Here is a 16,616-nt window from a genome sequence, read left to right as displayed (position 1 = left end):
GGATAGCGCGGGCGGGGAATGCACAAAGCCGGTGCATTCCGGTGACATAAGCACTGAGGATTAGGTCAGGAAAGCACGCTAGGAAAGCTTACGGAAAGTCACACGCGGATTGGAATGCACGGATTGCGGATCGCGGGTTTCGGATCGGAGCGGAAAAGACAGGGCTGGACTGCGGTGGGACTACACATGTGGACTGGTAGCAGCGGCGCGTCAGCGGGTGAGCCACGACAGCCGGAGCGGGTTCCACTAGCGGGTGGAACCGGGGTGAAGGCGGAGGCGAGAGAACGACTGACGGGGGCTAGACAGAGGACGGTGGGAGGACAAGCGTCGGAGAGGAGCGGAGTCTGGGAGAGTGACGAGCGGGATAGCGGGCGGAGCTGGAGGACTAGTGCAGGAAAGTGTCAGACGTGCGGGATTGGGTGGGAACGGTGACATGCGTGGAGGGAAGGATGGGGTGGCTGAGGGTTTTCTCCTTTCCTTTCTTTATCCTTAATCCTATCATCTTACGGATTACTCGCTATTGTACTTACAACGACGGACGTACTAGAGTATTAGGAGATTACCTGTGTTCTTATTCTTTTTAGAGAGATACTTGCGGAGTTTGTGCTACGAAGTGCGGAGCTTTATTCACCTGCGGATTATTACGCTATAGATCAGGCTCAGTAGAGGAGCGCTGAAGGCTAGCGGAAAGTAGCAGTGCGGAGCCGAGTTACCGACAATCACACAGCCCGGACATCAATATATCTTGAAGGAGGCGGTTAGCGGACAGTTTTCACCAACTAACCAGCTTTTATTCTCACAAAGGAGACCCCAGAATGACTCAGTCATTTTTGGAGGGGTTATGAAGGGTTGTTCTATTGATCCCTCAAAAAATATCCCAAAAAATGCAAGCTGTTTTTTTAGGGGAATTCACAGTGCGCAAAGAGCCATGGCAGAAGCGCGCACTGGGGCCTGGATGTCAAGACAGCAACTCCCACAGTGCGCCAAGAGTTTCCGGCAGTGCGCAAAGTAAGTCCACAAAATTATAGTCAAATTTCCCAATGTGAAAAGGGCCATTTTTTTAGCAAGAGTGTGGCATTGTCAACCAATATGAAGGGCACAGTTTTGATTCCAACAACACAGTTTTGGCAAAATAACACCTATCCAACCATTTCTTAGAAAGAGATTATGGAATTGTCAACAAGGTTGAAAGTCACAGTACTTTTGATTCCAAAAACACCCTCAAAGTAATTAAGCAATCATAAAATACTACTCAGGGGCAAATGTGCAGATGTCATGTGGAGGTCTGTAAGGTAAATGAGTTTTTGTGATTTGAATTTAAGGCCATCTTCCTTTTTTTATCTTATAATCTTCCTACAACTGTTGTTACCTTCCTTTGACCAAAAAAGAGGATCCCAGGGCATGGTTTATTGGATTTTGCTGTTCCTGTCAGTCCTCTCAGGCCTCAGTACAACCAAAGCCTTCTCGAATCCTACCAATTCCCGGCCGTGCTCTCAGATAAGCACCCCCTCTTCATGTATGTATGAATGCCTCCCTGTGGTTGGCGGTGGCGCTGCGCTCTACTCAGCCACACTTCAGCGGGGTGCGAGCATCTCCACGAGTTGGCGACGGGGCGGCGGGGACGGGCGCCTCTTTCCAAGTTGGAGGTGTCGTGATTTGCCAGGCAGGTTGGGGTGTGGCTGGGCACCCCATCGGGTCCTGTTGTTCTCTGGCCCGCCCGCTGGTCTGCAGTGCCCAGGCCCAGAAATATCGTACCTTCCTCCCCCTTCTTGTACTCCAGCCCGGACGAGTTTCCACCCCAAACCATACCACGACCAGACATGTCTCAACCCCTCAGCTTCAACCAACCCAGCATCAGCACCAGCTGCAGCAGCAACAGCAACAACATCATCAACAACGTCAACTTCGATCAGCTCCCAAACTCCGATCCAGCAGCTGTATTCTCAACCACCTCGCTCGAGCTGGCCTTCCATCCGATCCACTTGCTCAAGTTCGCACTCCTCCTACTAGGTTCGTAATCCCAGCTATGTACATAGAGCAGAGAAACAGGGGAACTGAAACACGATCTTCCCTCTGCAGCCTTCCTCATCATACCCATCCTCTCCACCAGCAACCTCCCTCGCACTCCACTCGGCCACTCCTCCCGGAAGCTCCCGGCCAAGAACTCCCATCGACGACGCCGCATCGGCCGACGCCAGCTCCCGGCGAGCTACCAGCCCCCACAGTCCGTCGTCGATGCCCCGTTCATACCCCTGCCCACCCGACGACACTTCCGCATCTCTCACGTGGGCAACCAACGAAGACGGCCGGCGCTGGGCACGGTGGTCTACACCAATCACTCTTCCTCTGAATCGGACGAGTACTGCTCCGAAGATGCCCACCATAAACCCGAGCCCGTCGAACACTTCAGACTCGTCTTTGGAAAGAGACTCAGAGGCGAAGAGCAAGAGTTCCGAGGGCTTAGCGCCATGAAAGGATCCCGTCTATCCGCCCGGCCTTCAACAGCCACCTTTTCCTCGCCTCACCACGATCATCCCGAGAGCAACCACACCCAGAAGCCCAGCCCCCCAAGACCTGAGCCAGCTGTCCATGAGAAGCAGCACGAGCCCACACTGGAGAAGAAGTCCATCAGTTTCGCCGCAACCACCCAAGCCTGCACTCAGCGGATCTCGACCCAGATTGACTCCAGCCTGAGCTTCCTAAGCTGCCAGCTCAAGTAACCAAGCCACCCCCAAGCCGCCTCGTCCTACCACCCCTATATCGGCTTCGTAGAAGGAATGCCTACCACTCGTTCATCGAGGCAGTCCGATACCCCTGCCAACTGACGAGCAACACATTCATTTCTCTTATCCTTCTTTTTCTTCTATTCTCTGTCAGTTGCCACGCAATGGACCCTTGCTCTTAAAGAACAGTACATATTTATTGTTAACTTCCCTTGTTCATTCTAAAAAAAATAATATATATACATACTCTCATTCAAGATTTCCAGTTTATCTATTATTTATTTCATTTTTTTTTGGTCATGCTACACACATTTGTCAACCTCAGCAACAAAGCTTGACTTGATGAGCATCAGATCCCAACACTTTTGTAAACCCATAGTATCTTCAAAAAAAATCCCTTTTTCTTCACCCACAGGGGTTTTTTTATGTTGATTTGTCTGTATGTGTATGTAATTCATACATTTGAACTGCCTATCCCCAGTTTCAATTAATAGGGGGAAGCAGAAAGTCCAGTTAGCTAGGGGCATTTTCATATTTTGAATAGCTCTGCTCCCAGCAGCCCCCTACTGGGTTTGTACCCCTTGTTAATCTTGAGCTTATTCTCTACATATTGATCTCAGGATTTCTCTACTGCCTTATATTGAATTATAATAATATAGTAATGTTTGTACTTCAATGTTGGCTGCATGGAGATCCAGCCAAAGGCTGTTTTATTTATGTCCAGCCATTTCAAAAAATCTTGGCTTCTTTGGAAGGAATTTCAACTTGAATTTCCTCTTGGATTTGCCAACCTATATACATTATACAATACACTATCAAGGTTGGATGTATGGATATTCATGCCTGCCTCATTGTGGTATGCAGGATGCATATACAGCAGCAAGGTCAGCTTGATCAGAAATTTCATCTTGTTTTTCCTAGGTTTGGTTCCAGAATCAAGCAGTTCAACTGATTTTCCCTCCAGAACCCCTGCATCCACCTGCCCTGAGGTATGATGGCGCCCTGTGGTGCTGGTCCCCTCAGTGTCAAGTATTTATTTTTCTACCAAACATCTTGATTGGTAGCATCCTGCAAGCAGCTGTGCATGCAAGTATGAATATGTATCCAACCTTGATGTTGGATGCAATAGATCCAATAAGAATTTCCAGTAGAAAATCCTTCCAAAGAAGCCAAGCCTTTTTGGAACAGTGGCATTATTTTATTTTGATGAATCTATGCAACTAACTTGGAACACCCCTCCTTTTTACATAAAAAACAGCAGGATCCACCCAAGTAGCCTCATGGCACCTTATTTGCCAGTGATACAATTACAAATACAATCCACATTCCTGTGAAGTTTAGTGAATTTTGACAGACCTGATCAACTGTCACATAGCATGTCAGGAAAAAATAATGACATATCACCAACATTATTGCTTCCAAACAAGGTGACAGGTCTATGATATATTGCTTGTTGATCCTTGAATTTTCATGCTGAAACTCTGGTATTCTGTGACTGATTATGATTGCATCACAGTATTGATCTGTAGGAATCTAATACATGCAGTGTGGATCCACAGACGGATTTGCCAAACTCAATCAATAGGGTTTTTTTTGTTTGTGAGCTCAAAGGTGTCTCAAACCTTAGTTCTGAATGCTTTTGTCACTAAGAGTGGGGGTAAAAATTGCTTAGCTATAAGGTGCCCCAAGCAGCTGGAAATGATTATTCTTTTTTGATTTTTTTGAACAGCTGATTTGTTATTTTATCCCCAAAAATCATTTCTGCTTCTACTTAATTTTTGAGATAAGTCATAAGCCTTGCCTATGCCAACGGTGGGCCAGCTATGCTAACATTAGTGCTAGCGTAGCGTATGATGAGTGAGACAAGGGGTCTTGGACTGAGGGGCGAGTGAGTGGTGAGCAGAATGGATAAGATAGATTGCATAAGATATCAGAGACATGACAGGAAACAAATGGAAGAGAAAGTGAGATGGGACTATACCTGAGGGGTGAGTGAGTGGTGAGCAGAATGGATGAGTAATCCATCCTGTCACCGTAGGCTCCTCAGGTATAGCCCTCTATATGTGACACCTGTGCAACAGGCATGTAGCATACGCGGAAAGGGGCTAGAGGTCTAGCTCAACAGCATAGTGTTAGCTTTTTTAAGCTACGCTATGGTGGCGCTAGTGTTAGCGGCCGGATTTTCCCGCTAACACTAACAAGGTAGAAGAAAGCACTTGTGTAGCGCTAGCGTAGCGTTAGCGGTTGTTTTTTTACAGCCGCTAATGCTACCATTTCGTCTGGATAGCGTTAGCGTAGCGGTGTCAGCTTAGAAGAAAGCTAAACTAACTTTTAATGTAGATTTTGTGTACGCTAGCGCTGCCTGAGGAAAAAACTGGGCAGAAACAGCCCAATTTTGTCCCCGCGCAACTACAGAGATGAAACTGGGCAGAAATAACACTCCATTTTTTTCCTGCAGTCACACAAATACAGGAAAAAAACTAGCGCATCATTTCTGCCCAGTTTCTGCCGCCCTAGCGTAGCGGGAATTCATTGCGCTACGCTACCGGGGGAGCAATAATCCGTTAGCGCCTATCCCGTTACGATAACCGTTAGCATAGCGGATTTGTTTTTGCGCTAACGCTAAAAAAAGTGTTAGTGCAGAAAAAAAAGCTACGCTAAAGCTTGGTGTTAGCGGCGTAAAATCCCGCTAACACCAACAATGGGCCTATACTATAATTTACTATAACCAGGCCTTTCTGTTATTGTATAGGTCTGGTTGTACCACCCTATACTAATAACTGTACTAGTATTGGCCCGTATAGTATTCTGTGGTTTTTCTCTGAAACAAAAAATACAGGTATAGTAACTTTTTTTGCCCCTGGTTACCGCAATAACACACTTAACCAGGTGTAAACATAAGGCAATGACATGTGGGCTCCTGATGATTGTACAGGTGAACCATGCCACCTACCTGGTCCTTGCGGCAATAACACTGGGTAGGTCTTGTTCTGTTGAGAGATTGTTCTCTGTGGCTGCAGAAGTGTGTGGCTCCAGACATGGTGGTCTGTTCCCCTCAACTACTTCAAAATCCTTCAGCAGCCTTATGTGGCCTTGTGAGGATTTTTCCCTCTCAGGGGACTTTGCTGAGGCCGGAAAGGCATTGGGTGCTCTGATCCCCAAGCCCAATAAATAGATAGATTTTCATCCCTACTGAGTAGTCGTACTGGCCACATCTGGCCAGTATAGTATTGAGATTTTTTTGTTTCTTCCTTCATTTGGATATATTATTTTCAAAAAAAAAAATCCTCGTGCAATTGGATATAGTATTAAAATTTCATTACGGAAAATGGAAATAACAGTACTGTTATTGGACCAAAAAAAATACAATGACTATACTATACCAATATCTGTATAGTAAAGGCCCATTGTTGCTAACACTACAGGAAAACTGGCTTCCTGTTAGCGCCGCTACGCTAACGCTAAGTGGCCCTGTAGCGTAGTGTAGCGTAGCGGCCCAGCGTTGCCTATGCCATGGAAAGCATCCTGCAGGGCAGAGCATGAGGCTTGGTTAAGCTATTCCCTTTCAAAAAAACTATAGGTCAGTCACAGTACTGTGCCAAAATTTTGGTGACTTGTGCTCTCTTAATTTGCTTGATTGACTCAATAATATAGCAGCTTTTCCTTGCCTATCCTGGATAGGATGATCAGCTAAGATGGTCAGGGAGATTCCCTGCCTGTGAGCAGGATCAAAAGAATGGAGGCAAGATTAAAGTCTGCAGGTGAGCAGAAATGCAAGATCACTTGAAGTTGAAGTAAGGTGAGCTATATTGTGCGTGTACTATTGAAATCAAACCTGCAACCTCAGCATTCATGAGTACACACTGCTAGCTTTGAATAAGGTAGCAATTTATGCTTGTGCTGATGATGAATTACCTCCAATGCTCAGTCTCATCATGAATGTGTAAGCAAATGTGTATTAAGCATTTATGGTGTTCAAAGTTGGTTTGCATAATTTTATGCATGCATAAATCATAAAATCATTCAAATATTCTGGTGAGGAATTTTTGTATTACATAATAAGACAGTCATATCCCCTGCAAAAAAGAATTTATGATTTTATGATTTATGCATGCATAAAATTATGCAAACCAACTTTGAACAGCATAATTGTCTAGTTTGACACTTCAACAAGCTATCTGGAACTGGTGGAACTGGTTAAGAGAAGGGGGAGGGCATTCTTCTGGCCTTCCTTTATTTGGGTCACCAGTTATCTTGATTTATGTATCCTGGCAGCCCTCAAAACCAACATGACCTCACAGCAACGGTGGGGAGCATGTTGAAAGATTTCAGAGAACTAAGAAATGTATTCCAGTTAGACTCGCCATTACTCTAGGTACAATTAATGATGAGAGCAATGATAAATTTAGGTTTTACCTAAGAGCAGACACTAGACCGTGTTCTACTAATGAGATAAGAGTGAGAATAGAAAAATGGAACCTCAACGGTTCAAAGGCTGATTTGATCTGTTCTGCTTTAGCAGACACGGTATCAGTCCTCTTATCTTCTTCTTTTTTCTATTGAACTCTTTTGTTCCTTACATTAATCCAGCCAGAGACCAGGCAGGTTCCAAAGCTTAATTTGTTTCCGCGAAACAACTGCGAAGAGTTACAACATTATCTGTAGATACATGTCATCCCCTTCTTAGTCTTTTGTTTCCTTTCACTGCTTCTAACACAAACACATACCAAGTTTTTCTCCGGCTCTTTGAGCGGAATCGGTGTGTTTGGTTCCTCTGTCTTTGGCTTTGCCTGAAGAACATTGGATAGTGCCTTAGGAGCTATCTACCCATCTGTCTTTGATTTATATTGAACTACATACCTTTTGTAGCAGTTGTGATCCTCTCAAACAGTGGTTGCACTTCGGGGTTTCCCTTGAGCTGAATCTTGTTGCTCACGGTGATTGGACCTGCATGCATCAAAAGATGTTTTCAGTTTACAATCCCGCGGCACTAGTTTGGACTGCGGATGTGGTTTGCTTTTGCTTACCATTCTCCGGTGCTGTTTCGGATCCCGGCATCTTTCTCATTTTATGAGATCAATGCCTTTCACCTAGACGTGAATTCTCACACATGTCGGGTAGATTTATCCGCTCCACACGAGCGCAAAGCAAGCCGGATAAATCTGGTCCGGGTGTGTGGTGAATTAACTACTGCAGCCGGAGCTAAACCCAAGACATGGTTCACCTGACAAAACTTGGTTGTCATCAGCCGTCTATTGATCAGGACCCTGGAAACCCCCTATAGATGTGGGTAACCAAAAATCAAAGATTTTGGCAAAATTCATACATTGGGGGGCACCGGGGAATGGCTTTTTTTGGCTGATTCATACATTTTTGTGCCTGTGCCTGGGGCAAAATCGCCCCGGGGAGCCCGAAGTCCCCGAAGGTAAGCGGGGTTCTGCGGGTTTTAGGGGATTTAACTGAGTATCAGCAGAAATCCATACATAAATGCCATCTTTGGTGTGTACCCTTTTGGGTTCCAAACCCCATTCATACTGATTTCGTGCCTAACATTTTGCAAAAAAATGTAAAACTTCATACATTTAGGTTACCCACCTACATCGGGGGTTTCCAGGGTCCTTATCGATCCAAAGGCAAAACTCTAACTTAACTAAGTCCCTCTCTATGTGGAGGGGGGACGCCGTCCCGCAGGGACCCTCCCTCCTTCGGAGGTCGCTTCGCTCCCCCGAGGAGGGAAATTAGCCAAGTTAGGGCAAAACTAGACTACAACTTTTGATTTGTTCACCTGGTTGCAGCACTGCATATCGAGGATAGGCCAGTTGTGATGTTTCATGTTCGCATCGACTGGAACTTTATTCAAGCAGAATTCATTTTTGGTCGTATCAGGGGCCTATAACACTCCGGTGTGCTTGGATATGAATAGTCGAGAAAACCAGCAACCTCGTCAACTCAATTGATGCTGTAGCTCTACCCAACCGGCAACGGTTCTGGCAGACCTGAAAGTCGGTCACCAGCGATTGGTATCTCAGATCTGAAGACTCGCATTACAGGTTTCCAAAAAATATGTTTGAGGGGGAAGGAGACGGCCCTTCAGGATTCGGATGACTAGGAATCCGAGGTCACATTGACAGTTGGTACGGGCGCCGAGGGCCCTGTTCGACTTCCACGATTTTGCAGCCGCTACGATGATCTCGACTGTGCTCGCGCGCTTAAAAGGCAGCATTTCTCCTGCGACCCCACATCACCCACACACTAAATTACCATATCTATTACAATTTGAGTTAGATTGTAAATATCGGCTAGTTTTTCTCTCCTTATCCAAGCACCGCTTTCTCCTTACCTTTTAGGTCCATAGCCTTCCAAGATGGTTCTTATTAACTTCGCTACGATTTTCAGTGTCTTACTGCACGCATCCCTAGTGATCAGCTTGCCCCAACCCCAGGATTTTAGTCAAACCATAACTCTGGAAACAGAGAATGTAGGAGTAATCGATCTTCAACGGAGATTTAAAAGAGTACTAGACGCGGCAAACAGAGATGACCCGCTTACAGTGTACTCGTTGGTATCTGGCCTCCAGCAATATGGCATACAAATGACTGCCGCTGATGGCTCGACAGTTACGGTGACCGGGGGATCTGATTACTTGAACCTCATGGAGTGCGTTTCTTCGTTTTGGTAGTCGAAGTCTGCGCTAAGCAGAGTTTGCTGAACTTTACCTTCAACAATCTTACTTGGTTTTCTTACAGTGAATTTGTTACCCAAGTCGTTTTCCATACCTACGATACGGATTGGGTGGTACATCATGCCACACAAGCCATGGAGCTGATTCAGAGAACTGGTAAATCTCTTAACTTCAAACCACCTGTCTAAATTCAAACACTCTACTGACCAATGTTAACCTTACTTTGACAGGGTACACGTATTCCATAGATACGACAGTGAAAAGAACTACATATGAGTCGAGTCAAGTAGTCCAGGTTGCGAAATAGGACTATTGTAATTAATGAGACTACTCTAGAAATTCAGAATGTTTGAATCTAAGTTACAAAATCCTCAATCAGCCTATGTGGATCTTACTGATCAGCAAAAGGTAAATATATGTATTTCTCACAAAAAGCGATTGTTTTTGTTTTTTGTTTTTTTTTGATATCCAATGTACATATCATGATTTCGTTTTTCTTTGGACTATCAAAAACTGGTTTTTGAAAAAGCAGATGTGATTGTGACTTCTCAATTTCAACGTAGTGATCAGAGAGTTTTAAATTTCTTTTTTGATTGTAAATATTCTTGTTTGACATATTTCCCTAAGCTGTAATAAATGCGCTCTCTTACATTTACAAAGCAAGTAGGTCATGCATGCCGGGAGTCCGCGCGATGCTGGAGCAGGGTGCTTATGGACAGAGATACTCACTCAAGTACATAACAAGACTGATTGACAGTGATATTAGACCACCCAGGAATGCTGCCATAAGAAAACATATAAAGAGAACTCAATGAATGAATTGGTCATTGTGACTGGGAGTTGATTACAATTGACTGGCTTATAAATAAATAGATTGTGATTACGTATACTATCAATGATAACAAGGAATGTAGGGGTACAAAAGTATGAATGAACTGCAAGGGAAAACCCAAATTAGAATACAAAAGTGTTTACCAAGGCACAAGGATGATGATGAAGGATACTGTTACATCAGAGGGGGGGGGGGAGAAACAAGTGGAGTCGGAACGGGGAAAAATTATAGAGCTGCGTGGATGTTTATGACATAAAGGGGGAGATTATCTTTTGGCGTATTTTAGAGTCAACGTCTTTGCGGCGGTGACCATGACGAAGAAGTTGAAGACAACAAACAGGGCCAATATCCCCAAGTCTCTCCAGCGGTTGGAGAACGAGAGATTCAAGCCTTCATAAACTAATATGAGCGAAAAAAAACTTTAGCAATCTGTAGAAAGGCCGGAGTTGAAGGTGTGAAGACTTACATTGGTCACCCTTGGAGAATTGGCAGTACCTGCAGTCAGTAGTTGAGTTGGAATTCTCAAGGTAGCCTCCTCTACTGGAGATGAAATTTTCAGCCCATTGTCCACATGTTTGTCCAGCTGGTGGTTGAAAAACGGAGCTGCGATGGAAAACGGGCAAGAAAATGTCAGTTTTCGTTATTCATTAGCAGGAGGACTAGATCCTGGAGGAGCTACATACAGTTCAGGCTGCTTGCAAACTACGGGCATGTCGTGTAGTTCATTCACCAGTAGTCCGGAGATGATACGGGTGTAAGGATCGAGCTGATACATCCCTGTAGAACGTGTCGCTTTAGCTATCAAGTGTATGTTATAGCGCTTAGAAAAAAAGGAGGAAACGAACAATCTCTCCAGAATTTTGGCATTTGAGCCTGTGGTACGGTAACACCGCAGAACAAATTCAACATGACGGAGAGTGGAGAGTTGACTTGGGAGGCGAAGAAGATCGAAGGCGAAAGCGCTGCGATGGCCTGACCGAGCGTGACGGCGAACATCTCAACCATCCAAATCACTGAAGTAAACAAATTGGAAGATCAGCTACGAGAATCAGGTGTTCAGATGAGTCGCGGAAAACTCACTCAAGAACGCATACCCAGCCCGATCCGATGAAGCGTTAAAGCCAGCAATGAAGTACCAAAGCACAAAGTAGGCAGTGGCGCAGAGCAACGAGTAGGGAACTTCGGCCAAGAACTGAGCAAGAGCAAACACCTGTTCGCTGTATGTTTTCGAGGAAGCTTCCCGCAAGAAGATCATTCTTGCCATTATGAACGAGGGCTCGACTTGAGCTATGATCTATTTTCAAAGCGGTCAGAACCAGCCAGCTTGCTCTCGAGGAGAAAGAGGAACTCACAAGAATAGGTAGTACTCCAGCAATAAAAATACTGAAGATTCGATATTGCAAATCGGCCACTCCATTACCAACTTGAAAGAAGGTCAAACCGACAAGCAGACTGATAGTGATGTGGTTAAAGAGCCTTGTAAACTGGTAATCGGCATTACGGTAACACGCCAGGCTTGATCGAGCCAAGACGGTCTTCAGCTGGAACCAAAAAGTTTGTGCGTCTGTCAAGTTAGAAAGAAGGGGTCAGTATCCTGTTGTTGAAAGACGTGAAGGCAAAATGAAATGAGGGGACGAACATTGGGTGGCGGGGGGTCCTCCGGGGCTAGCTTGATCATGGGAAATGGACTCTTTGTTCAACAATTGGATCTCACGTATGTTTTCTTGGTGTTCTTCACTTTCGAGCCAACGATCGGCCCAATCCTTGTCACCGCCCATTTGACGTGTGGTACCACCACCAATGGCTTCAAGCATGAATTCAGCAGGGTTCGCTTCGACGGGACATACAGCACCATTGCGAGCAAAATAATCTCGGATGATGTGCGAGTCAGTACCAATGTCTCCAAAGTATACACATCGACCACCTTTCTTCAAGAGCAAAAGTCTGTCGAAGTTTTCAAACAAAAGGGCATTTGGTTGATGGATTGTGCACAGAATTGCTTGTCCGGCTGAGGCCAACTTCCTCAAAAATCGCACGACGTTGTAAGCGCTCTGACCATCCAAGCCAGAAGTCGGTTCATCAAGGAATAAGAGTAATTGGGGCTTGGCCGAAAGTTCAACACCAATGGTAACACGTTTACGAGCTTCCACACCTAAGCCAAAACCGGGAAAACCAATCATCGCATCGGCCAAATCTTCAAGTTCTAAGAGCTGAATGACCTCCTCGACGTATGCGTTCTTCTCTTCGACCGACACACTTGGGGGTTGTCTCAGGTATGCCGAAAATCTAAACGCCTCTCGGACGGTGGCAGTCCATTCATGCACATCTTGCTGCTCGCAGTAGGCTGTCCCTCTTTGGAAGTCGGCGCCTGGGGCACGCCCGGAGACCTTCACATCGCCTCCAATCACACCCGTCGTCTTTCGGTTGGCCAGGACATCCAGAAGTGTTGTCTTTCCAGCTCCTGAAGATCCCATCAAAGCTGTCAGAGTTCCGGGTTTGACATATCCATAAATGTCATTGAGTAGACGGCGTTGGCCACCTGGAACTGGGACATCGTACGTCAGGCCTTCCCAGGTAAACGGCTTTCGAGCGGAAATCAAGCCGCTGAGGTTTTGCTCGACCGTGCCTTTACGAAATTCTTCCTTCTGAGCTTGTAATGCGGCATTGAGTTTCTTTCTTTCAGCATCTTCCTTGGCGAAAACGTTAATGGCAGGCATTCCGGATCCCAGGGCGAGATTCTCAACCGCTAAGAACAAGCATGTCATGAACAGAACAATGTAGGCGCACTGCAAACCAAGCCGATGATCAGAGAAACGATTTTGAGGTAGGAAGGCATGTAGTTGCTTCACTCACCTCAATACCGAAATTTCTCCAGACATTGCTAGTGTGGTAATTGAACGAGGCGCGGATATAATCAGTTCCGGAGACGATGGGGTTGCCAGGTTTGGAGCCTCGGAGAGTGCAAATTTGATTGGGGCCTAATGAGGTTGGATAGCCTGGGCCGTTGGGCAGAATGAAGGCCCCTTCACATAAGATATCAAGCCTCTTGAATTCATTTGCCATCAATGCTGAGAACGCGTAGTTGACTGGGTTGATGTGGTATATCCACACGAGCCATCGCTTCATAGCCGGTTCGGGAATCATGTACCCACTGTATAGGACCATGGACATCACCAGGGCACTGGCCATCCTTGCCGCGGTATCAAAGCTGAACGAAATCGAGCCCAAAAACCTGAAGAATGAACTGAGAGCCAGGAAGGTAAAGTAAACAATGATGAAGTATGTGAAAAAGGCTCCGCCGTCCCGAGTTAGTCCTGCCATCATGTAAAGCTAGCCAGAGAAGATTTGCTCAGATATCTATCGCACCCGAAGTAAACAGAATACCTGTTAAAAGACTTACAATGAGCGAAAACAAGAAAATTTTGGGTGCAGAGAAGGGTATGTCAGAAATTGAGTTCGCTATCGCCAGAGCACCGGGGCGATAGAAACAGAATGCGGTTTGTCTCCACATGATAGGACGGCCTAACATTTGGCCAGGAAGTTGGGTGAAAGCTACATAACGACAGCTTGATCAGCAAAATACGAGAGAATTCTTTGAAGTAGAAAGAGCCTACAAATAAAAACATTAAATAGCAATCCGATAAATATAACACCGCCCCTGAATGAAGTGAAAGACTGCGATCAGAATCAACTAAGAAAAAAACAATGTCATGGAAGCAAACCTGGTGAATGCGCCGGCGGCAGTTTTGGGAATATTAAGGTAGATACTTCCAATAATAATAGAGATCATAATGGCTGTGGCCCAGCTGAAAGCCAGACCCATGCGATCTTGGAGCTGTAATTGTAAGTCTCGAATGACCAGAGCTTTCAACTGACTGAAGATCGAGACTGTGAGAGGGGACTGAATTTCCGGATAAAACTCAGTGCTGGGTGATCGAGAGGAAAAAGGGGAGAAGTGCGGTAAGACCGACCTTGCTTGGAACAGCACTACCCTTGTCGTTCTTGACAGCTTGAAGGAAGTTTTCTCGGTCTCGGTTTTCCGCCGCCAAGTAGAGTCGATAGTCCTCCATCTCCGCCCGCACCTTACTGCAAATGTTGCTGTTGAGATACGCTTGCTCCATTTCTTCAGCCGTCTGCGGGACAGTGCTTGGATCGACGCCATCGGCAAACTGGCGCTCATTGGAGTCAGTACAACCTGTGAGAAAATCGGCAGTTGTTTGGCGGGGCATGTTTTTGTAGCCCAAATCGATGAAGTACTGGCGGGCTTGAGAGGCAGGGCCGAAGTAGACTTGACGCCCTTCATTGATCAAACAGACTTTGTCGAATTGCTCGTAGATCCCTTCTCCAGCTTGGTATAGTGTCACGAACATCGTAGTCCTGAATATGTTGGTCAAGATCCTGAGCGACTTGGCGTATTGAAGTGCAGTCGAAGCATCGAGACCTCTAGTCGAGTTGTCCCAAGCCAGAACGGACGCTCTAGTTGCCATCATCTCGGCAATGGAGACTCTCTTCCGTTCACCGCCTGAAACGCCTCGGATCTGAGCGTTACCGACAACTTTGGAGGAGCCAAAATAAGCTTTACGCAAGGGTATAATTCATGCAAAATGTTCAGAGACTTACGTGTATTCTTGGTGTGGCTAATGCCAAGCATGCGTAGAAGGAGATCCAAGACCTGTTGCTGGAATTGTGACTTGGTCTGTTGAGGAAGACGGGTGGCGGGTACTTTGGTAGAGAGTGCGAACTTCAGAGTTTGTGCGACCGTGAGGGTGGCATGGTGGACATCATCCTAAAGGGAGAAGGCATCATGTCAGTCATCGTAGTGAGAAATACTCATTGAATTACACATACCTCTGGATTGTACACAACTCTGGAAAAAGTTGAAGATTGCAGCGAGGTCAGCTCACCATGTTCGAGGACCAGCAAGAACAATTTACTCACTCTCCCTGGTACGTCTTTCCCATTGTTTTGGCATCAATTCCGCCATACTCGACCTGTCCGCCAACATCCATGAATCCAATGCGGCGATTGGCAATGACTTTGAGGAATGTTGAACAACCGGCATTGGGGCGACCAAGGACAAAGCACATCTCCCCAGGTTTGACAAAGCCGTTGAAGTTTTGTAGGAGAAGCTTCGGCGGTCGGGAGACGAAGTTTTTCATGTAGAAGATGAGAGGAAATAACAGGTACTCCTTGATGGCATCGGGGAAAGTTCGAATATGAAGCCGCAAGCCACCCATACCGCTAACCGATAAGTTGGAAAAGATGACGCCGAGACATTTGAGTTGAAACCCGTGCTGGTCCCGCGCTTGTGATTTTCCCCTCTTGAAAAATGAACGATAAAGCAAGCATTACAGTGATTAATATGTTGGTTTGGTAGGAAACGATTGAAAATGGGACAAACCAGGTAGGCCAGAAGGTCAAATTCGTCGTCTCCACTCTGCTTTTCCTTATCAGCATACAGCCCGGCGGACGAGCTGCAGGAGGTAAATTTGGCAGTGGAGCAGAGTAGTCAGCACAGCTAATCAAACGGCATTTCGGCACGGCAAAAAGAAAGACGCCGAAGAGCTCACGCTTTAGAAAGTTGACGACTCAAGGCAGCAAACTCGCGTTCGGCGCGTACCACATCTACCGAATCTTCCGTGGGGATCGAGGCTTCAATAGTCGAGTCAGAGTCGACTATCCCGGAATGTTTTTCGATCACCCCGTGAAGTTTTTCATCTTTGGAGTCACCATTGAAAGATTCGGCGCGAGTAACGTTGGAATCCCGGCGTGAGGCAGCCGAGTCTGTGAGGGGCAGGATGGTAAGATCGTTATCGTGAAGGTCCTCGAGCGGTGGTTGGATGGTCATGACTAGTTTTGATGCTAGACGAGGACAGCTGATTTGGAGTTGAAATCAAAGCAACAGATTAGTACAACCTATGGCATTTAGACCCAGCAAAACAACAACGGTATAATCCTCAGCAGTTAACGATAGGCAAATAGTTCTAGGACAGGAGAGAAGCAGCCGGGAGTAAGCCTAGTGGCAATCTTGGTCGAAATCCGATCAGGCTGGAGGCGCGATTGGACAACTCTGGAAAGGTGCGGCCAATTGTACCTGAGCTCCTTGACGGTGGGATTACTAGGGAGGTATGGAACGCGGGAAGAGGAGATCACAGGGGAAGAGGGGGGTATGATTATGTTTATAAGTAGATGAAGGACTGTCAGTTGGGTCAACTGCTCCAAAGCAATCAGCTGTTTCATCAATAGAGGTAAATCCTCAGAGGCAAAATGTGTAAGTTTGGAGTGCGCCGAGGAATATGGTTGGCTTCATGGATGCCAGGTCTCCAGAGGCACCAAGAGGCAGCAGCTGATAGGAGTGGTGGAATGGGGTGCGTGGTAA

General features: G+C 46.1%; 3 protein-coding genes across 3 annotated transcripts; 2 read left to right on the top strand and 1 right to left on the bottom strand.

The window, feature by feature from the left end:
- Positions 1-1,262: 1,262 nt before the first annotated feature.
- PtA15_3A50 (uncharacterized protein) lies at positions 1,263-2,720 on the top strand (the record flags this gene model as incomplete). Its single annotated transcript, XM_053167486.1, has 2 exons — positions 1,263-1,292; positions 2,037-2,720. The coding sequence occupies 2 exons, from the start codon at positions 1,263-1,265 to the stop codon at positions 2,718-2,720; spliced, it is 714 nt and encodes a 237-aa protein (XP_053018242.1).
- A 6,367-nt stretch (positions 2,721-9,087) lies between these two features.
- PtA15_3A49 (uncharacterized protein) lies at positions 9,088-9,712 on the top strand (the record flags this gene model as incomplete). Its single annotated transcript, XM_053167474.1, has 3 exons — positions 9,088-9,380; positions 9,470-9,561; positions 9,636-9,712. The coding sequence occupies 3 exons, from the start codon at positions 9,088-9,090 to the stop codon at positions 9,710-9,712; spliced, it is 462 nt and encodes a 153-aa protein (XP_053018241.1).
- A 790-nt stretch (positions 9,713-10,502) lies between these two features.
- On the bottom strand, positions 10,503-16,085 carry PtA15_3A48 (uncharacterized protein; the record flags this gene model as incomplete). Its single annotated transcript, XM_053167463.1, has 17 exons — positions 10,503-10,636; positions 10,704-10,840; positions 10,921-11,014; positions 11,083-11,250; positions 11,318-11,531; positions 11,590-11,801; positions 11,877-13,023; positions 13,091-13,567; positions 13,638-13,789; positions 13,852-13,895; positions 13,960-14,138; positions 14,209-14,792; positions 14,858-15,023; positions 15,086-15,104; positions 15,176-15,558; positions 15,639-15,711; positions 15,808-16,085. The coding sequence occupies 17 exons, from the start codon at positions 16,083-16,085 to the stop codon at positions 10,503-10,505; spliced, it is 4,461 nt and encodes a 1,486-aa protein (XP_053018240.1).
- Between the last annotated feature and the right edge of the window lie 531 nt (positions 16,086-16,616).

Source organism: Puccinia triticina, chromosome 3A (assembly GCF_026914185.1).
Source record: "Puccinia triticina chromosome 3A, complete sequence".
Taxonomy (NCBI): Eukaryota; Fungi; Basidiomycota; class Pucciniomycetes; order Pucciniales; family Pucciniaceae; genus Puccinia; species Puccinia triticina.
The sequence above is the reverse complement of the archived record's forward strand: the minus strand, read 5'-3'. Positions and strand labels throughout refer to the sequence as shown.